Below are 22,167 nucleotides of genomic sequence, written 5' to 3' on the forward strand. Positions count from 1 at the left end.
TGCTCTTCATTAAGTGTAAAAGGGGGGGGGGGGGAGAAAATGTGCTTAATTGAAATATATATTTTAGAATATATGATAGCATATATTTGTTTAGACCAAAAAGGGGGAGATTGTTAAGGCAAACCATGTTATATTTACTATCTTGGATATAAATAGGTTTTATGTTTTGATGATTATATTAAATTTGTGTATTAAAAAACAAAAACTATAATGTTCTTTCTAGTGCTTTAATGAGTATACAGATTCCATATCCTTAAACTGAAACATCATACCAGAAGATATCAAGTTGCTCAAGAGACTTTGTCATATGATTGGTGAAACTCAATTGGCAATCAAATAGTCATTCATATGAATTCAAACAACTCAAGCCAAGAATCAAGATTGGAATATCTTTTTTTAGTTTACTTGAATGTGTCCTAGGTGTTATATTTCATCTTATAATATCCAGATGATCCTAGGAATGTTGATTCCAAGTGCTCAAGCTCAGGTTAATCACCTATGGTTATAAGGATGCATGATGCTACTATAAGGGGGAAATGTATCAATTCCTCTCCATTTTTTTTGTTAACTTTATTCTTCCAAACTCAGTTTGAATGTTTTTGTTATATATGCTTTAAACTAATACTAAACCAATGAAATGAGATGCGTGTGTAAATCCTACCACAAGACTCATTACTGCTAACCAAGTACCAAATTGTGATAGAAGTTAGAAGACAGTCCACAAATCCTGGGATGAGATTGGGAAATAGAAAAGATATTCATCAATCTTTATTGTAAGGTTGAAAGGTTGGTTAACCCTTTTCAGCTGGCGTGCGCGCTTGACCAAAAAAATGAAAAACCTTTACTGTAAGGTAAAGGTACAAATGTGATAGTGACAACAAATTCTTATGTATTATATTCCCTATTATAAACATAAGATTTGGCAAAATACAAATAAAAAAGAAACCAAAGAGCACTTAGACCAACAAGAAGAGAGTAGAAGTAATCAAGATGAGCTCTATAAAGATTGTTTGGGAACCAACTTTCATGGCCATGCTCACTCGTTAACTTATCAATGATAGAGACAAGGAAGCTACTTAGAAAGCTTCCTACACCAAAGATGCTGAGGTAAAGGGCAAGACCGACACTCCTCAAAGCTTTGGGCATCTGATCATAGAAAAATTCTTGCAGACCAACCCTTGTGAAGCAATCAGCAATTCCAAACAAGATGTATTGAGGAGCCAACCACCAAATACTCATAGGAACTATTGCTTTTGGTATATCGACTATCTTGGCATCAATGGCAGTTTGAATCCTTTTCCTCTCAACTAATGTTGCTACCACCATGGCGATCATAGATATAACTAATCCAGTGCCTATTCTTTGTAGTGTTGTTAAGCCAGAGGGTTTCCTGGTAAGAGCTCGGGCAATCCGCATGAGGACACGATCATAGATGGGCATGAAAATAACGATGGAGAGATTAATAAATGTTTGAAGGGAAGCAGGTGGTATCTTGAACCTTGACCCTATTGATCTGTCCATGGTGGCCCCTTGCTTGGTGAAGAATGTGGAGGACTGTGCATCAACAACTGCAAATAATATACATGCAGCCCATATAGGAACCACCCTAAGTAATGCCTTCACTTCTTCCACCTGATTGACACTACATACTGGCGAACCTTCCTTGGAATTCTCGGGTCCAGTAGCCAATGCCTTGTCAAGAAACCTGAAACATATGAAGTAGAAGAAACTAAGTCTCTACTGGGTACTAACTGAAGTTGCTCTGTGGTAAAGTATAGCTTAGAAAGACTCATAAAACCGTCATGATCTTTCCCAGCTCATCTGGGAAAGTTGATGGCCAAAGTATTGGTAATATAAGTAGCTTACATATTCATGTAGGTAATGATTAGAAGAAAAAAAAAATCTTTATAAATCAAAATTCATTTCCCTTATCTTCCCTTCCTGCTTACTAGCAGCAAAACAGAGCTTCTCTAAGAAAATCCCTAAAATGAGATAGTAGGGAATTAAGTAAGAGCTTCGAACACAAAGCTGTTCTGATGAATTAAGAACCTCAGGCCTGGTTTTGGATCATTCCCAGATTGTTCCCGGAACATCCCAACAGTACAATATTCAAGGAATGGTAATATCCCAAACCAGCTCTTAGCCACTGGACCAAGATAAAAACAAGTTATATCCAGACAAAAGGTTCTTGCCATGCCTCAAAGGCGACCCCTTACATCAGATATAAATAGGATAACATTCCATACATATATTTTGATGTTTCTATTTTTATTATTCAATGACTCATCTGAGTTGATTGCTAAATTTATTATCAAGTCTTCTTGACAAAATGAAAGTATGGAATTAAATTCACCCTATTTATAGTCACACTAGGCTCTCATTGGTATGATATCAATTTCAAAATTTCATTGATTTCTTGAAATGAGTGAACAAATAGACTTTTGTCAAGAGATTGAAATTGTTTGTTTGTAAACACTGAAAAATTTTCATGAATAAGAAATTCATTTGGTAACTCTATTTCTGAAAACCAATTACAACACAGTAGAGAGAGAGGTGGAGTGGACTGAAGAAAGGGAGGGGGCAGGACTACTGAAAGGCAGGAGTGCGGTGGATTGCTGAGAGGTAGGGGGTGAGTAGAGGGGGAGGGGGTGAGGTTAACTGCTCTGCTGCTGCTTCTTTTTCTTCAGTAGAAAATCAATAGGCATAGAGAGGTAGTTGTAAGATTAGAGTTACATGATATGTTTGCCCCCTGTTGCAAACATATGCTCATTAAACAATAAAGCGCAAAATAAGTTTGAAGTGATTTCAGTTCAGATGAAATTGATTTCAATTTCTTATAAATAAGATGATAAAAATCATACCATAACACCCTAATTTCAATTTATGACCCCAAATATTTAATGCAATCATACCAAAGAGAGCCTAAGACATGATTCCCCTTCTTCCCTAATACAACTTTAGTGAAATCAGTAAATAGCTTTCATCACTTACCTAAATTGGTTAGCACCATGTATGAGAAGAGCCCCACGAAGAGCTCCACCACCTTCCTCATTAACAGTGGCTGCTTGTGGAGTACTGGCTCGCCGATTCCTTACTGCTGCAACAAACACTTGTCCAATTCTTCTAAATGGATTATCATTATCAACATTGAAACTGTAGCGATAAGTCTTGGTTCCAAGCAAGAAAACTACAATTGCAATTATCATGCAAATACATGGAATTCCAAATCCAAGACCCCAATTCAAGTTGTCCTGAACATATGTTAAGATCAAGTTTGAGAACACAATACCCCCACACATTCCAAAATACCACCAGTTAAAGAAAGAACTCCTAGACTTGATTTCCTCTGGATGTTGCCCATCAAATTGATCTGCACCAAAAGCTTGTACACATGGCTTGTGCCCACCTTGTGCAAGTGCCACCAAATATAAAGAGCAGAAGAAGAGTATGATTTGATATTGAGGAGGATAACAAGAAATCATGTTGTTTTGGCAAGTAGATGGAGTGAAAGAAGGAATCATTGCTGATAATGTTAATAGCCCCAATCCCTGCAAAACATAATCTGCCTTTAGTAGGTGTTACAGTTCCAGTTCTCTCATGGAATACTTTCTCCTGTTTGGCAATCTTCTGGGTCATGCCCTAGATACCCAAAACACAGAGTGAGAGCAAGAGCAAGTGTGGGAATGAAAGCGTGAGAGAGAAAGAGACGAACCAAAATATAGAGGAGAGAAGCGAAGATTATAGTACGGTATCGCCCAAGATAACCATCGGCAACAGAAGCACCCAAAAGAGGGAGCATGGAAGCCACCCCTGACCAGGTGGTGACATTCACGGCGGCAGTCACCGTAGACTGCTTTAGTGGACCAGTCAAGTAGGTTATAAGGTTGGCAGCAATTCCACAATACGAAAACCTCTCTGCTATCTCCACTCCTGCACAGATTTTTTTTTTTTTTTCAAGTTTCACAACTTTAAAATCCACAAAGCCATGAAAGATTTGAAATTAAACTCCAGGTTGTGTTGTTAAACTCCGTAATACATACCAATTATGAAACCAGAAGATCTCCATCTGCCTGTCTCTGATCGAATCGCCGGGTCACCTTTGTAGTCGACGGCACCTTCAACTGTGTCACTTGGTTGACTTAGTTGGGGAGCCTCCATTGCTGATGAAGCCACTCGCTTCAAAGCCTTCTTCTATTTTCCTTCGCCGGTGTCCTCGGCAGTCGGCCCTCACTGTGTGGGACCTTTGAAAAAAACACAAAGACTTTCATGGTTGAGAGAGGCAATGTATCCCAAATTTTCCATTTTTCCTATTTTTAAAGTATCTGAGTCTCTGTTTACAAAAAATATATATATCTGGGTCTGTAGTTATGACTTTTGAGTTGCATGATTCTTTAAGGTGTGTGCGAGTGAGGGAGATGTATCAAGACACAGCAAGGCGATAAATTACCGTCTTACCCCCACTTGGGTAGGGATAAGGTGATAATTTATTGTCTTGCTGTGTCTCGACAGTAGAGTTTTGTCGGGCAGCTCAACAATAGAGGATTAGGGTCCAGGAAAGAGAGGATAAAAATAAATAAATAGAGATCAGAAAAACGGAGTCAAGTCATTGAAAAGGATAATTCTTCAATGTCATTAGAGAGAATCTGGACTTGTTAGTTATACATCGTGACACAATGATTGATTTTTATGTCTATCTTTTTCTTCAATGTTTTTTTCCTTTTATTTCTTGCCATCCAAATATAAAAAGAACATTTTCTACACCCTCTAAAATGGGAAAGTGAAATGACTAACCCACCCCTCACCGCAATGCAAGCTGACATTGAACCGTTACTCTGGGTACAACCGTACAGGTCAGTATTTCTATTACATGACTAAAGTAACATTATAGTATAGCATGTAGAATGAAAAGAAAATAAATTAATAATAAAAACAAAGGAAATTTTCCTGGATCTACTTAGCAACAAAAAGATTTACAAAACTAGAATATATAAATTATGTTTTACAGTTAAAAATTACAATGTTGAAAAGATTTACCCAATCCCATCAAATTAAAAACAAAATTCTACCAAAGAAATTCAAATTAAAAAAACTAAAATAAACAACCTAGAATACCCCCACAACCCACCCTCTTCTTCTCCTCACAAATTTTTTATTCAACCGCTTCACAATCCCCGCCTTCCTCCTCTATCATCTTTTATTTCAATCAGATTTGCTTTCGAGTTAAGCAGTGTGCTCTTTCCCCACTCTCTTCTTCGTGCTCGATTGCTCCCTGGGTTAAATCCGCTGGAACGATGTGCTCGGCTTTCTTGATCAAATTGGGTTGGCTTGGGAGATGAAAACTTCTAGTCGAGTTCTTCCGTGGTGTGGAAGGTCTTGCGTGACGTCGGTTTGGAGTTAAACTGTGGGAAGAGAGATCGGTTTTTTAGGTGAGGGATGCTTCTGTGATATTGGAGTTGGGACAACTTTGCTGTCAATAGTGGGTTTGAGGTCTTCCAAAGTTTTGCTACTCTAAACTAATTCTTTTTCTAATTTATGTATGGCCAAATATTTCAGAGAATGGTAAATAAGAATTGTAACTTCTCAAAGCAGTATCAAATAAGGCTGAGGTTTCTGGTCGAATACGGATACCTCTAAACGGATTCGGATGAATTCGGATGCGGATCAAATTCGGATTTTCGACCATCTGTTTGCACCTCTACCTTGTGTAACCCGAACCTTTCTCCCCCTAGTGGATACAATTCACTCTCAATCCATAGTTTTAGATCATAATTCTCTTCTCCTCATATTCTAGAACCTGTGGAATCTTAAAAAAACCCTCAAGATCATTATTTACTTAATTTTTTATAATTAAGTATTCAGATTCGGATTTTTATCGGAGTATTCGGATTTTTTTGGGGATATCTCTAATCGAATACGGATGCCCCTAAACTGATACGGATGCGGATCGAATTCGGATATTTGGTTATCCATTTACAGCTCTACTTCCAGGCCAGAATATTATATTTTAATAGAGTTGATAATGGTGGAATGTGTTGGTTGCAGGAAAAACTCAGAAACAGAGTATGGAAAATGGTTCTTCTATATTTTCATATTTGAAAAACTAAAAATCGATTTTAAAATTTTAGAGAGATTAGTCTTTTAGTATCAAATTTGGAAAGAAATGTAACTAGGATGAAGAGGATAAACAGTTCAAGCGAACAGAAACTTAACCAAAAGAGAACATAGGAAAGTAGAAGAAGAGAATCACAGAAGAGTAATAAAAGGAGATCTGACTTGAGATGGAGTAGGAATAAAACTGAAACAAATTGGACTCAGAACACTCTACGATAACTCTAGTAGTAGAAGAATTCGGAAATGTTCCTTAATCATCGAAAGAAGAAGTTAAGGATGAAAGAATCCAACGGAAATCGGAAGAGAGAGAGAGAGGGAGTGAGACTTAGTAAATTACAAAGATGTTGGGGTTTTTTAAGAAATTCACTCAACTTTTTCTATTGGGTTGGGGTTTTTGTAAATCTTTTCTGCCTTAAAACTTTAAAACTGATTGGTGTAAAATAAATTTAAGTACGTCAGATGGGTAAATCTTTTTTCTATCTATGTAGATCTAAGCATATGAAAAGAAGGTTAATATTTCCCAAATGAATGTTCTTGGCCAGAAATAAGTAGCTGTTTTGTTTCGCATATGAAAGAGATACAGATAGAGAGGGTAATGTGAAGATGATTATTTGCCCAAATGAATGCTCTTGGCGTCGGTGTCGTCTCCGACGAGTAGCAACGCCGCTGAGGTCCAAGCCTACAACAAGTTGAAAGATCGGAGAAGATAACGGGAGCTGGGGGCGCTGAGCTCCAACTAGGGTTTAGGGATTGTTCTTTGATCGAGAAAAGGAATGGGGGAAAGGGAAAAGGACAAAGGATTTACGCTAAGGGCACATACACTTTTCCGTTCAGGGTTGCAAATCAAAATTGTCCTTTTTTATTCAATGTGGAGTGGTTTAATGATAGAAATAGAGAAGATTGGTGCGGCTTCATAGTTCCTGTATTAGGAATACATTGAACCAGCTTTTCAATTTGATCCACAACTCAAGTTTGTAAGGTCAAACTAACCCAAACTCAAAATTCAGGTTCAATGGCTGTCTGAATTTCAATGGTAAGGGCCGCGGTGTTGGTGGAGGAATAGGCAAGGGAGGGGGACTCAGTGGTGGAATTGGTAAAGGTGGAGGAGTTGAGGGTGGTGGTGGTGGTAGTGGTGGTTGCATTGGGTATCTACATTGTAAAAGATGATGATGATTTGGGGAAGATGAGGGTATTTTGGTCTTTTCAAATTTTAACAAATAGATCAAGACAATTAGGTCTTTTCAAATTTTAGAAAAGATAGAGAAGAGAGGGTAGTTTGATCATTTTTTAGCATTTAACGCCTAATGTGGACTTAAATAATTTTAAGGGGTAACGTAAGGGTGGTACGTGAAAATTTCAAGGGGTGCGTGTGCACTTGTCAGAACCTTAGGGGGGCATGAGAATATTGGGTGCATTTTAGGGGGTATGCTTATTTAACCCCTTTTTTAAAGAAAATAAGGGGGTAAATTTCATGTCAATAACGCATCGATTTTACAGGTGATTGATACCCAATCTGATTCTTTTGCGTAAGGTGTGTGCAAGTGAGGGAGAGATGTTTGAGATTATATTCTTGGACTTAATTACCTATTTGGACTCAAACACGTTTTATGGATTCCTTAAAAGAAGGGAGAGAGAGGGGGAAAAAAAATAACGGAGTTAAGTTTCAATATGGGACGTAGCCTTAGGATAAAGTCATTCATTGGAAAAGATTCCCCTTTAATGTCTTTGGAGAGGATCCGGACTCGTTAATTATACGTCTATCCTATGACATAATATTATAATAATAGATTTTAATGTCTATCTTTTTTTCTTTTTTTTTCTTGCCATCCAAATATAAAAAGAATATTTTCTACAACCTCTCACATGGGAAAATGAAATGACCAACCCACCCCTCACCGCAATGCAACATGACATCAAACCCCTCCCATGTCTTTATCAGACAACGAATAACTGTGGAATTCAGAATCAAAATTGGAATCATTCGATTTTGATTTGGTTAGATCCGAATTGCCTATCTAAAATAGGTTTGAGATTATGTGGTATGCCCTTCACCACCACATCTCTTTGGAAAGAGGTAGGTTATCAAATCAGAATTGTCATCTAGATTAGGGCCTAAAATCCACCCATTAAAAAATTGACTATGACTATCCAACAAGAACTGATTGAACCGTTAGTCTGGGTAAGGTTAGTATTTCTATTACTTTGACTTTGACTAAAGTAATAGTATAGTATAATATATAGAATGAAAAGAAAATAAATTAATAATAAAAACAAATGACACCATATAACCAGGATCGGACTCCTCTGCAATGAACTCGTAGCCCAATGAGTGTTCAATGAGGTATCTAACGGTTGGATTGATTGATACACATACTCGAGCGTGTGTTGATTGAATGCCTCATTGGGCATTCATTGGGCAAATTTTACATTGGAGAGGAGTGCGGCGACGTGTATAACCATGGTATTCAATCCATGTTTGGAAACAAAAAAAACATACCCCAGCAGTATATTTACATAGCTGTAATAACCAATTACAGAATAACTCCAAGAGATAATAATTAAAAAGCAATCGGAAAAGTGTGAACTCACCGTTGTTCAGAAACAATACGTTGCAAGGGAAAGCAAATCCACCCTGAATAATATTATACCAGAATTCCTATCTGGTTCAGGAGCTGTGAAAGAAATTGTTGCAGACGATGGAGATTCCTCCCTTCCCTCAAAGGGTGAAGAAACCCCTCCAAAGAAAACCGTAGAGAGCTACCCTTCTTTTGGATATTTTCTTCCCAGACGTGGGGTTCCTCTCTTCAGCCTTAAAACAGTGGAGAGCGAGCTCTCTTGAGATCTACCTTCCCCTTTTAAAACCGTGAGAGACTCCTCTCTCTCTCTCTCTCTTGATAAGGTTTCCTCTTCCAGATCCTGAGATATTTTCCTTCCAGAGAGATAGACACCATTTTCTTCTCCTGCTTTCCTTCCCTATATAACAGACCAGCAATCTCTTAACCTTCCCTAAAACTGGGCCACATTCATCCTTGTCGGATCAAAGCTGAGATATAGCAACCTCTTAACTTTCCCTAAATCTTTGGCCACATTCATTCAACCCCAATTAAAGACACATTGTTTGGGCTACCCATTGGGGAGTTTGGATCCTCTCCAACAGCCAGTGAGTGCATCGTGCATCGGACAGCTGGAGCTGTTCCACCCGTGTTGGAGAGTAACTTTCCCAAAAATTGGGACAGCTCAAATGCGAGTTTGGGTTCTGGTTGGGACGGGTCCAATCCCAAGCCCAAATGGATTAATTATCTTGTCGATTTATAACCCTTCAAACATAAGATTCAAAATTCATGTTCTAAAATAAATTTGAAAGCTCATTGAAAGTATTAAAACCCACTTAACCAATGGATCCTACATGGTTGAAAATGGTGTCTTTTAGAAAATAATTTTCAAGTTAACTACTTTAAAATACTAGAAAATTAATCATTAAATTATTTAAAAATTTAGTCAATTTCAAGGTTGCCTAACTAGTTTTGACTTGAACATCCCAGTAAGAGTATAGTGTTCATTTTTGACCAAGAAACACTTATTGTGAAAATGATGTGTCTACAATAAGTTTGTACAAAACTCCTAAAGATTGACAAAACAATGAAATAAGGCTATCTTTGGATAGCGGGATGTGTGTGACGTGGGATAATTGTCAAGGTGGTTCCCATATGTTGGTGGGGGTGAAGAGCGAGTCGAGATAATGTTCTTGTATAAGGATGACAACTATTGTCCATGTACGTTGGTTATTCAACATGTGGCATATCAACAGGTTACCTTATGAGTCTAAAATTGCTATTTTTATTAAGGGCTGATGTTCTTTGTGCCGCAGCGCAGCCTGCGTCTAGACATATGTTCCAGCCATTCAAGGGGTAGGATGTCATTTTACCCACCCCCATGTGTCTAGCCGCAACCTGCGGCCCCGGCACAGAGAACATTTGGCCTTTTATTAATTACATAATAAGATGGAACCCACATATTTTTGTTCATCTTCCCTCTATTCTTCTTTTTCTGATCCATGGATTATGGAGATGTGTCATGCTCCTTCCATGAGTGTTGCATGCGAACCTGCAACCCTACCCTCATCCACACTCATCCTACCCTGCAACCACTTCTAACCTCCATCTACAATCCTGCTGCAAACCCCTTTCCACAATCCTGCCCTCACACACCCTCTCTTTTTCCTCCTAGTACCCTATGCAACCTCGCCCTCTCCCACCCTCTGTTTTCCCATTGTGGAAAGGGGGTTGCAGCGGGATTGCAGGTGGTCGAGGGGCGGCAAGGTTCGATTGAAGGAGGAGGGAGAAGAAGGGTGAATATAAATATGTGGGTCCCAGACACGGTGCTGCGCGCGTAATGTCCGTCTTACCCCTGCCCGAGTGCCTTGCCCAAGTGGGGGTAAGGCAGTCATTACACGCAACACCGTGTCTGGGCAGTACTGTCCTGACGTACAACTTGGCAGTAGAGGATCCAAATTGTTCATAATTTACATGCCATGCGCTGGATAAGGAGAGCAACTGAGGACCTTGTACAAGTACATGATCCAAACTAGAATAATCCTACCGATTCGGTGGGGCTTTGAGGGAGGAGTGGGGAGGACAACCTTTGGATAGGAAAGCTAGTTGACACTCCAACTACTTTCCCATCCCGATATCTAAACAGTACTATTTTACTACAACCATGAGAAAGATGTCAGGTAATCCCACACTGGTTTTTCTTTTTGAGCAAATTACATGCACCCCTTGGTGTTTGAAACAATAACAGAACACCCCCTAGTTTTACCTTTTACGTTCACCCCCCTAGATTATTAGGAGGCTTACAAATAAGCCCTTACTGTCAAGTTTAAACTGTTAGTTGTAGTTAAAATTTTGAAAAACCCTATATTACCCTTCAATTTTTTCCATGGACCATTTTACCCTTATAAGACATAAGGGTAGCCCAAACCCATCTCCCCCAAATAACGTTCCATTTTAATCTTTCTTTACCTTTCCTTTTCTTCTCCGACGAACTGCGAAGAGGAGAATCATCGCCGGTGCTGCTACTGCTGCTATAAATCATTGCCGATGTTGTCGCTGCTGCTATACTTTCTATGTCCCTACTATTATTCTTATCAGTATTCACTAATATCAATAACCTGCGGATCCCCTGTTTTAAGCTTATATTTTTGCAACTTAAATCTGTAATTGCAGGCTGATCTGTTATCCAGGTTCAACCCATCTTTTGGGTTCAGAGAAGAACTCTGATGAGCCAGATAAGTAGCCTCCAATCAGAAGTTGACACGTATCCGGTTCAACACCGAGTGGAAGAGTTCGGTCCCAAAAAGAACCATACCGACCACACTAGGTTGTCAGTAAACTGACATCTCCGTAGTCGGCATCCAGTCCGACCTGTCAGGGTCATCCACTTGGCCGACGATACCCAAGTTAGCACCTAGGCCAACCTTGCAACGGTCGGCAACCGAGCCGACCACTCTACTATCGGCCATTGGTCACTCGCCTACATCACGGAACCACGCCAGCACATCCCGACGATCGCAGGATACACTGAGTCATCTGTTATCCCATAACGGGATTGTATCACGCTCAAATATGGACTCTTACTGAATGAAGAGTCCCCATCCTGACGCCCAGGGTGCTGTTAGGGGGCATCCAACGGTTGAGCTGTGCCGCACACATCTCGGTGCACGCCTAGGGATGTGTGTAGCACAGCCCAAAGGCTGGTAGCACCCTAGATGTGCTGGGTTCCCTGGAGATGAGCTAAATTCCTCAAAACTTTCTACAAAAAAAAAAAGTTACCCTCGGAGTTGGATCTTATCTAGCCGTGGTGGGAGCTGCATGGTGCAGCACCCCCTAAGATCGAGCCACGTGTCACCCTCTAAATCCTATGGTCTCAAGTCTCCTAAAATAAAAGTGAGAATTTAATCCATCTTTATTCCTCTCTTTGACTACCCGACCTGATATCTCATTTTCAAATTTAATAAAAACGAAAGCATCCATCCCAAAACCCGTTTTCCTCTTCTCTTTCCTTCTTTTGATCGATTTGCCCTAAATCTCAAACCTCACCGTATTCAGCTTCTTGGCGCACCATCTCCGGCGACGGCTAGAGGTGGCGAAGACTAGACCAGGTACGCCCGTCCTTCTCTTCCCCTAACCTCCTTTTCGATATGGGTTTTGAACCCAGCAAAATTTCAAAACCTAGAACTCACCTCATCCTTTCGGTTCTTGGCACAAGATTCCAGCGAGGGCGAGAGGCAGCGAATACAGGAGCAGGTACACTGGTCCTTCTCCTACATTTTCGTTCTCTCTCTTTCTCTGTGTCTCTCATTTTCGTCCTTAAAGGGTTTCTTTATGGATTTTTATTTTACAGCTTTATCTGTTAATATTATGAATATTATGAATATTGGATAGTAAGCATTTACTTGTTTATGATAAACCTCTGTTTATCACAACCACTTTGTTCAGTTAGTTTCTTCTTTTAGCCGGTTTCCAATTTGTTTAGATTTTTATTGAATGAGAATGAGAATGAGAATGAGACTGAGACTGAATTGAGCTTGCTCACGGTGTTGAGTGTTTGTGTGCTTTACTGGTCGGGTTGGTTGACCACTGCTACCCTCTTCTTCTTCATCTTCCCTTCTTCTTCCTATCTGTATTCTTTACTATTCCTTCTCTGTTTTAGGCGGCAACAGCAGGCCTTCTCCTTGGCTGTTGTTATCTCTCTCCCCCTCTTTTCACCCTGAGATTAGGGTCGAAGGAAATGTAGAAAGAAGAGGATTATTTCATATGAGGAAGCATAAATTAATAAAACGCAAGATAGCCATTTGAATTAACTAACCTGCAAATAGAGTAGAGAAACAACTTTGGGCAGGATTGCAACTGGATCAGTTTCAGAAGAAACATGTGATGTAAAGTCCTGAAAATTAAAAACCAAATGAAAATGATGCATTTGTGTAAGAAGAGCTACAGATTATGGAACCAATATCACAATCCATCATTAATTATGACCATCATAACAAAAGAATGCATTTCTCACTCCCTCTTTAATGTAATGTCAAGTTTTATTTAGAAAAGAAGAGGATGGAGACACATTGAACCAGCTGTTTTTGTGCTAGAAATTTAACAAAAAAATGGACATTCAGAATAGAAAAAAAGCAGCAACTATACATGCTTTTTGAAGCTTAAAAATGCCACAAAAAAAAAAAAAAAAAAACACAAACAAACAAAGGAATTAACAGATATAACACATATTCCCCCTGTTCATATGCTATTTTTTTTTTTCCTGAGATATTCATACTTAAAGGGTTTCTTGTCTATGCTTTTATTTTTTTTCCATGTTTCAATGGAGTATTTCCTCTTCCATTCTTAGTATTATGTTGAAAATTATGGTAATTGATTCTTTTTTTTATTTGAAGAACAATGCATTATGGTAACACTGTTGACATGTGAACCAACGTTATAATGTGTACACTAGTTAAAGATGAGTAATGTGAATGCTGAAGATCTTCAGAATGACCCTAAGGTGGACATGATTTTTGATACTGAAGAAGAGGCCTATCAGTTTTACAACGATTATGGGAGAAGGATGGGTTTCAGTATTAGGAGACAATATGTACATCGAAGCAAGTCAAACAAGTCAATAATAACTTCAGCTAGGTTTGTTTGTAGTAAACAAGGAATTCAGAAACAAGTATCCGAAACAAAAAATCCTCAGGAAGAAACAAGAACCAATTGCCTTGCACGGATGGGAATTAAACTAATGGATAATGGGCAATATTGGTGTCATGATGTTGTTGAAGATCATAAACACCCTTTTCAAACTCCGACTACATCATATATGATGAGATCACAAAGGAAACTTTCAAAGGCACATGCTGCTGCGATTGATTTGGCGGATGATTCTGGTCTTAGACCCAAGACAATATTTGATTACATGGTAGGCAGGCAGGAGGTGTAGAAAACCTTGGGCACACGAAACTAGATCAAAAAAATTATCTTCGGACCAAACGACAACGAGACTTGGCTCAGGGTGAAGCAGGGAGTTTGTTAATGTATTTTGAGAAACAAACTAGGGAAAATCCTTCTTTTGCATACTCATTGCAGTTGGATAGTGATGAAAAGATTGCAAATGTATTTTGGGCTGATCCAAGGATGATCATAGACTATGCATTATTTGGTGATGTGGTTACATTTGATACTACATTTGGCACCAACAAAGAATACAGACCATTTGGTTTATTTGCTGGATTCAATCATCACAGGGGAGTTGTAATTTTTGGGGCTGCATTATTGTATGATGAGACAGCTAATTCATTCAAGTGATTGTTTGAAACATTCCTTGAAATACATGGGCATAAAAAACCCATAACAATTTTTACCGACCAAGATGCTGCAATGGCCAAGGCAATCCAAGAGGTGTTGCCTGAGACATGGCATGGATTGTGTACTTGGCACATTATGCAAAATAGAATCAAACATCTAGGTTATTTGATGAGGGATGGTTCAAGGTTTTTAAGTGATTTCAAGGTTTGTATGTTCCAATACAATAATGAAGAAGAATTTGAAAAGGCATGGGAGAAGTTGCGTATTGATTACAAAGTGAGTGATGGTTCATGGTTAGATCGTATCTATGGGCTTAGACATAAATGGGCTAACTGCTATATGAAGAAGACCTTCACCATAGGTACAAGGAGTACGCAACTAAGTGAAAGTTTAAATGGAAGTTTAAAGGACTACCTAAGATCCAGTCTGGACATTCCTCAATTTTTAAAGAATTTTGAAAGGGTGGTAAATGACAAACGTCACAATGAGCTGAAAGCAAAATATGATGCAAGGAATAAAATTGCAAGGCCAAGGCATTACCAGTCATCCACTACTTAGACAAGCAACAAATGTTTACACTCCTAAAATATTTGATGTATTCCACAAGGAGTTCAACATGGTTGGGGATTTCTACATAAAATTTAGAAATGAGAGTAGTGTCTGTCGTGAGTATGTAGTTGTCGTGGAGGATGTGGATGAGGAATTTCATGTCATATGTAACCCTTTTGAGCCTATGATTGTTTGCAGTTGCAGGAAATTTGAGACGTATGGTGTTCTTTGTTCCCATGCTCCCAAAATTTTAGATGTACTAGATATCAAGAAAATTCCTGAATCATATGTTTTGAGGAGATGGACTAGGGGAGTGAGGAATATTGAGGTGGAAGACATTCAAAGAAAATTAGTTAAGGAAAATATGAAGTTGGATTATACACAGCGCTACAATGTTCTTTGTCCTTTGTATATTAAACTAATTTCACAAGCATCAACTTCAAATGAGGGATACACTTTGGATCACAAAAATGCCCATGAGTTAAGTAAACAACTTCAAAATCTACAATGCAATGAGGAGGATCCAGATGACAGTGCTGAGAGTCCCATTGTGCAATTACAGAACAAAGGGTTGAAGAAGAAAGAGAAAAGCCACTGTGGAAAAAGAATGAAATCTAGGGTTGAAATGCAAAAGAAAAAGGCGAACATGGGAGGTCATTCCCAATCCCATGGTGCTCATCAAAGTCAACCAAATACAACCTCCTATCCAGTACAAATGGCTCCATCTTATATATGGCATAGTGTGGATAACTCATCTTCCTTTACGACTCCATCAATGGTATATTTTATGTAAACATTTTAAATTTATTTATACATATTTCAATCCCTCCCATCTTAATTGCATTATTGTGGTTGTGCAGGGACATATTGGTTATTCACATTCAAGTTTATATTCCTCTCAAGGCTCAACATCAGTGCCCCACCTTAGTTAAAGCGAGGAAGGAAATGATACAGAAAGTTTGGCAGATTTACTGTAAGTTTTTTTTAGAATGTTAATTCATATCATGAATTTATTAGAGTTTAGATATTGTCTAACTAGGTGTAATGTCTAATGAAATGCAGGAAGGGATTTAGTGGAATTTGAAGTTGACCACTGAGAGAGAGATAGAGAGGACTACTTCTGAATTATTAGTTGGTAGGTAGCATTAACAGATGTGTTTTAGTGGAGGGGAGTGTATGGATTGTCTCTATTATGCTCGTGATGTATCTTCTTTACTTGTTTTATTTTTATTGGGTTTAAGTTGTTTAAAAAGATGTTTTGATCCTTTTTAGCAAATGCCTGGGTTTATGTAGTTTTGGCTTAGCTGCCCTGCCAGGCTACGGTCAGCAGGCATATGGTGGACCACCAATAGCTCAGCCAGGTTATAGGGGACAGCAACAGCCATATGGAGATGCTTATGGTGGTGGTTACACACAACCTCCAGTCTATTCTACTACTGAAAGCACTGTTGCAGGAAATACTTACGAAGCTTATGATGCACCCACGGGTTCTCAGGCTGTTCAGCAGGCTGGAGTTGCAAAAACTTTGCCACAGAGTTGATTTTGTTACAAGTGGTTTTGGTTGCATTGATCTCTTTTCTTGCCTCTAAGCTATTCTGCACTTCTATTTAGGTGGCAGCAATGGTGTTTGAGATGCCTAGTTAATTTATGGTTGTAGACAGTAGCCATTTGGCTAATTTGACTTATTTACGTTCTTGGTTTTACTTCTCTTTCATACTCGAGTGATGATATCAAAGCATACAATAACATTTGAGAACATAGTAATGTTTTAAATGTGTCGAATTAAGTAGTGAACACCATGTTCTCAAATTTATAGTTTCATTGTATGAGGATTCATGACTACATATGTTGTGAAAAACTGAAATTTAACACTTTTAGTAAGGCTGTAAGTTACTAAATGCACTGAAAATTACACTACCACCAGAAGCAATGGCTCTCTCTTTCTCTTTATAGATAGTAGAGAAAGCAAAGGGTGGAGGTTTTTTCTTTATTGAATCAGGTAAAGCAGAAGTTCATGGCTTTATCTCCAGGTCTAACACCCAACATCATAGGAATTGAATTGGTGGAGGTTTTCAGCTCCCATGAGGAGGGAATTTCTCTCTGTGAGTCTGTCATGGGAATCTAAATTCTAGCTAAAATCAGTTTTAACTTTAATCTCAATGACTTAACCTGCAAAGCATCTCTCCTAAACTCACAAGACTTTGTATAGGATGATTCTGAGCAACTGTAGGGCTGAACATTCTACCATGCTTTACTTGTGGACATGGAAGGTACAAAACTTCAAGAATATTGGATTGTCCATTTTCTTCATCAGATGGGAGAAGATAATCTGAAATGATGTGTTCTTTCTTAAGTTGCCTATGCCAGTCAATTAAGGAGAAAATAGACAGGAGCGAGGGAATAGCATAAGTCTGCTCTAAAAACTTTCTACTATTTTTGTGAAAATTTTTGGTTCTAGAACTCTAGATCCTAACAACCTTGGGAACAACCTTTTAATGGAAATTGGTTGTAAAATGGAGAATTCAAATAATCAATTACACAAAATAATCATACAATTCCTATTATTCTACGCCATTCATTAATAGAAACATCAAGACCACTGTGATGCCCATATCAGAAAGAAGGCATGTCATGCCCATATCAGAAAGAAGGCATAACACAAAAAGGAAGAGATCAATCTCCTTACAGTAAGTAGTAAACAGACCTTGACCAAAATAATTTCGTTAATGCTTCAAAGCCTATCAATGCATGGGGCTTTCCAACTTTTGATCACAGAAATAGAGGAGTGGAAGGGAATGACTTGGAATGAGATCAAAAGAAAATTCTCTTCCTGTATTGTTTTGACTACAAAATGAGCACCAGTAACAGCAAAAATCTGGTATTAAATAAATTTCAAAGACTTTTCAAACATATTAATCTTTTACTCCTGCAAATTAAATCCCAAAGAGAAGGTCCTGGTGCACCGAGAGACCTAAAGACCTCTTTTAGTCACAATGGAACTAATTCAAGAAATAATGAAAAAAACTAGCAGAAACCTCCATGCCACCTAATCTAACTATCCTGAACGTGCTGAGATTGATCAATCAAGAGTGAAATTTGCACCAATATAGTTTTTCATTGACTTGCTTGTTCAAGTGTGTTGTGCATGTTGAGGTTTTACTAGCTCTGTTCCGGCCTCTGCTTTCCACTTAGAGCCTCACTATACATTAAGACTTAAAACATTTATTTATCCAGATCTAGGGCTATAAACAGTCCAAAATCAAAGCATATAACTGTGAAAGTTTTCACAAATCAAATGAATCCACTCTAGCTTGAAAATGCTGGCAGATCTATTATTCATGCAGCAGCATGCCTCATCTAAGTTTCCACCAAAAACTTGTTTGAAACAACCATTTGTAGCAACTACTATTGATGGGAATATCCACCCCTTAAATTAGTTATACGTCAAGTTTCAGATTCCAAAGCATTAACTTAAATACAAAGAAGATAAAGATTAACCATAAACACTATATGGCCACAGCCAAGTACCAACAACAGCCCACAACCTTTGATTACACAATTACGCCCAAAAAAAAAAAAAATGCAACTATTTATTTATGTCCACTCCTTTTAGAAGATCAAGAACATCCGTCAGTACTTTTAATTGTCCACGGACATATCCTTCAACAAATTCGATGGATTTTGTTTGCTTTGCTTCCGCAGCCAAGTCTTCAGTCCTTCCACTATGAGACGCACTTCCTGTATCTTTTGTTGACAAGGTAGGGCACCCATCCTCTGCCAAAGCGTCCTTGTCTATCCACTTGAACATTCCACATCCATAGTTGTCATTCTATATGCAAATTAAACAGTCTTAATCCAAAATATATTCATAAACTAATCGTTACAATATTGACTATTGCACTCATGGTCTTACCCCCGTCGATGTTGGGTAGCACCAAAACGGTCGCTTCTTTGAGTACCTTACCTTGCATTGTCCTTTACCACATGTACACATGACCAGATGTTCCACCCACATGACAAATCCATGGACAGAGCACTTGTAATATTTTCGTCCGTTGTTCTTGGGTGTACTTGCCGTTGCTATGAAACAATGAACTGTACAAACTTCGCATACAACCATAGAATCCACATCACTACCTCCACCCATCTAAGTTATAAAAAATAAAGTTAATATTTAAATTTATCATGCTTTTTTATATTTACATCTAGCAAGAGCAACTTTCAGCAAAGTATAAAAAATAACCAGGGAAATAATTGTTGATTTCTCTTTCCAGCCCCAAATAAGATCTGCTATGTCTTCTTTGAGGAGACACAAGATTCTTACCTTACCCTCAACACACACCCACTGCCAAGAGAGGGAAAACAAAGGTTGGAGTGGGTGGGGGGAGAGTGGAGAAAAAAATAAAACCCCCCCCAAGTAAATGCTCTGAAAGTTTCAATCAAACCCATTCATGGCACTACATTACTTCTTATAAACAAGTAAATGCTTACTATCCAGTATTCATAATCTTGATAACTCTTAAAATCTGAACAAAATTGCTGTGATAAACAGAGGTTTATCTATTAACAGATAAAGCTGTAAAATAATAATCCAGAGAGAAGCTCTTTAAGGACGAAAATGAGAGACGCAGAGAGAAAGAGAGAGAACGAAAATGGGAGAGAAGGACGAGTGTACCTGCTCCTATATTCGCTGCTCGCCGTCGTCGGATCCCTGTGCCAAGAACCGAAAGGGTGAGGTGAGGGTGATAATTTTGAAATTTTAGGTTCAGACCCAAATCACAAAGGGGGTGAGGAGAAGAGAAGGACCAGTGTACCTGCTTCTGTATTCGCCGCCTCTCGCCGTCGCCGGAATCCTGTGCCAAGAACCGAAAGGGTGAGGTGAGTTCTAGGTTTTGAAATTTTGCTGGGTTCAAAACCCATATCGAAAAGGAGGTTAGGGGAAGAGAAGGACGGGCGTACTTGGTCTAGTCTTCGCCACCTCTCGCCGTCACCGGAGATGGTGCGCCAAGAAGCTGAATCTGATGAGGTTTGAGATTTAGGGCAAATCGATCAAAAGAGGGAAAGAGAAGAGGAAGACGGGTTTTGGGATGGATGCTTTCGTTTTTATTAAATTTGAAAGTGAGATATCGGGTCGGGTCGTCAAAGAGAAGAATAAAGATGGATTAAATTCTCTCTTTTATTTTAGGAGATTTGAGACCATAGGATTTAGAGGGTGACACGTGGCTCGATCTTAGGGGGGTGCTGCACCATGCAGTTCCCGCCACGACTGGATAAGATCCAACTCCATTAAAACCAATGTGAAAGTATTATCGAGTTTCATGTTCCACGCAAAAATGCAAAACAAAAATTCAAATAAAAAATTGGAGGGAAAATTTAAAATCACTTTTTGAAACATTGACCCTATAAACAATACTTTTAAATATAATATAACAACAGTCAATCAACTAACAAATTATTTTTCGTGTGAGCCATTTCATTGTTCTTCTTTACCTATGATTGTGATAGAAAATCACTTTATTTCAAAAAAATATATATAAAATCACTTTAACTAATTAGAAAAAAGTTTATGAGACTAGTGATACTAATTCTATAAAATTTTGTATTACTTTATTAAAATTTTTGGATTAATGTATATATGTAAACGGCACATGTTCTTTGTTGGGAACACATTTGGGTGCAGGATACACCCAAACACATGGGATGAAATAGGGATGGGATTTGGGTCATTGGGGGTGGTTATTTCGCCCACCACCATGTGTCTATCCGTACCCTGCACCCCCAATGCAGAGAACTTTATCTCATATGAAAAATATCTCTTTTGTTTTAGACACAATGTCAATAAAATGATTACTCAAATTTTGGTGGGGAGGGGGGGTTGGCCTGGGTTTTAAAAATAAGGAATCGAATCAGTGAATCGGCTGATTTGATTTAGAATCACTTGACACCAATCCTGATTTCCATTGCTCCTAATCATTGCTTCCTAGGTTCCTAAATTGGAAACGGATTGACCAAATTGGATTAGAATAAACTGATTTCTAGTCTTTTTTTTTTAGGGAAAATTTCACGGACATCCTCTCTAAGTATGTAAAATGTCACACACATGCCAAACTTGGGCAAAATATCACACACCCCCCTTGCTTTATGATTTTATTTCAATTTAATCCACTCTGATAGGTCTTTGCAGTTAAGTCTCTATTAATTCTTTTATAATGACGAAGTTACCTTTACCACAAGGTGAACCCAAAGTTAAAATTGGTCGAACTCTCTTTCCGTTTCGCGATCGAACTCTCTGAACCCTAGTTGGATCTCAGCGGCGCCTTCATCTTCTCCGACGAAGTTACTGGTAATGGCCAACAACACATGCTTGAACATCTGAACTAGTTCTGAAGAAGCTTCTCCGTTGGTCGTCTCTCCCTTCAGGAATGTCAGGAGGTAGGTATATAGAAAGAAGCGTTCTTCTTCCGCAAGCCCATCAGGTGAGGGTGGTTGTTGCCTCAGCTTTATGCCGCCCCTCACGTTGGATTCGATGGTTAATCTTCAGACAAGAAATCCTAAGAGTCCTGATTTCTCTTACGGTGCTTTGAAAGTTCAAATAGAGAACAACGATTTTTTCTCAAGGGAATGCAATGTCCACATGGATATTTCATAAACGCTTTCGTTCCTTTTATTTGTTTCTGGTAGTTGTTAAGCTTTTAAGTCGCCTCAGCCTTTTATGAATTTGTTCAAATAGGTTATGTATTGGAGATTCGATGTCCTCTGTTTGAGGTCCAGGCCTCCAGTGTGAGAATCAAGAGAAGGAATTTCTATTGCTTGAATTAAAAAGACCTGTGAGATAAGATGACAAAGCTATTTGCCTTTGTTATTGGAAGGTCAAAGACAAATAGTTGAACATCCGGTAGAATCAAATCGAATGGTGGGTTTCTACAATTCTAAACACTTATATTCTCTGCTGTAATGCAGAACTAATGTTCGACAATTGAATCATCCATTTTTGTAGTTTTTTGTTTCAGTTCATGGTCTTCTTGTTTGGAGTGGGTGTAAAATTGTTTATGGGTATAAGAACTGAATATTTAGTCTAAACAAAAAAAATAAAATAACCCCGTTTTCAACCATGTTGAGGACTATAATTTCTATTTGTTGGTGCAGTAGTTCATTT

The 22,167-nt window shown here is 38.5% G+C and overlaps 3 protein-coding genes across 3 annotated transcripts; 2 read left to right on the forward strand and 1 right to left on the reverse strand.

The window, feature by feature from the left end:
• Positions 1–885: 885 nt before the first annotated feature.
• On the reverse strand, positions 886–4,180 carry LOC122657634 (protein NRT1/ PTR FAMILY 5.10-like). The gene is made up of 4 exons (XM_043852404.1): positions 4,041–4,180; positions 3,713–3,930; positions 2,992–3,548; positions 886–1,705 (listed from the first exon to the last, which is right to left on the reverse strand). Exons 1-4 carry the CDS (start codon positions 4,156–4,158, stop codon positions 886–888), a joined length of 1,713 nt encoding a protein of 570 aa, XP_043708339.1. The 5' UTR covers positions 4,159–4,180.
• Positions 4,181–13,620: 9,440 nt separating this feature from the next.
• On the forward strand, positions 13,621–14,462 carry LOC122659094 (protein FAR1-RELATED SEQUENCE 5-like). Its single transcript, XM_043854245.1, has 2 exons — positions 13,621–14,076; positions 14,244–14,462. Exons 1-2 carry the CDS (start codon positions 13,621–13,623, stop codon positions 14,460–14,462), a joined length of 675 nt encoding a protein of 224 aa, XP_043710180.1.
• Positions 14,463–15,078: 616 nt separating this feature from the next.
• LOC122659095 (protein FAR1-RELATED SEQUENCE 1-like) lies at positions 15,079–15,943 on the forward strand. The gene is made up of 2 exons (XM_043854246.1): positions 15,079–15,789; positions 15,872–15,943. The coding sequence occupies exons 1-2, from the start codon at positions 15,079–15,081 to the stop codon at positions 15,941–15,943; spliced, it is 783 nt and encodes a 260-aa protein (XP_043710181.1).
• The last annotated feature ends 6,224 nt before the right edge of the window (positions 15,944–22,167 follow it).

Source organism: Telopea speciosissima, chromosome 4 (assembly GCF_018873765.1).
Source record: "Telopea speciosissima isolate NSW1024214 ecotype Mountain lineage chromosome 4, Tspe_v1, whole genome shotgun sequence".
NCBI lineage: Eukaryota > Viridiplantae > Streptophyta > Magnoliopsida > Proteales > Proteaceae > Telopea > Telopea speciosissima.

What these genes read in the sequence shown, in the direction of transcription:
- LOC122657634 (XM_043852404.1), bottom strand. Translation starts at nt 4,158, where the DNA reads ATGGAGGCTCCCCAACTAAGTCAACCAAGTGACACAGTTGAAGGTGCC. An exon ending in ATCTTCTGGTTTCATAATTG is followed by an intron (nt 3,931 to 4,040) that starts GTATGTATTACG and finishes AAATCTGTGCAG; the next exon opens with GAGTGGAGATAGCAGAGAGG. An exon ending in CATGGTGCTAACCAATTTAG is followed by an intron (nt 1,706 to 2,991) that starts GTAAGTGATGAA and finishes CATATGTTTCAG; the next exon opens with GTTTCTTGACAAGGCATTGG.
- LOC122659094 (XM_043854245.1), top strand. Translation starts at nt 13,621, where the DNA reads ATGAGTAATGTGAATGCTGAAGATCTTCAGAATGACCCTAAGGTGGAC. An exon ending in AGACAATATTTGATTACATG is followed by an intron (nt 14,077 to 14,243) that starts GTAGGCAGGCAG and finishes TACTCATTGCAG; the next exon opens with TTGGATAGTGATGAAAAGAT.
- LOC122659095 (XM_043854246.1), top strand. Translation starts at nt 15,079, where the DNA reads ATGGTTGGGGATTTCTACATAAAATTTAGAAATGAGAGTAGTGTCTGT. An exon ending in CCTTTACGACTCCATCAATG is followed by an intron (nt 15,790 to 15,871) that starts GTATATTTTATG and finishes GTGGTTGTGCAG; the next exon opens with GGACATATTGGTTATTCACA.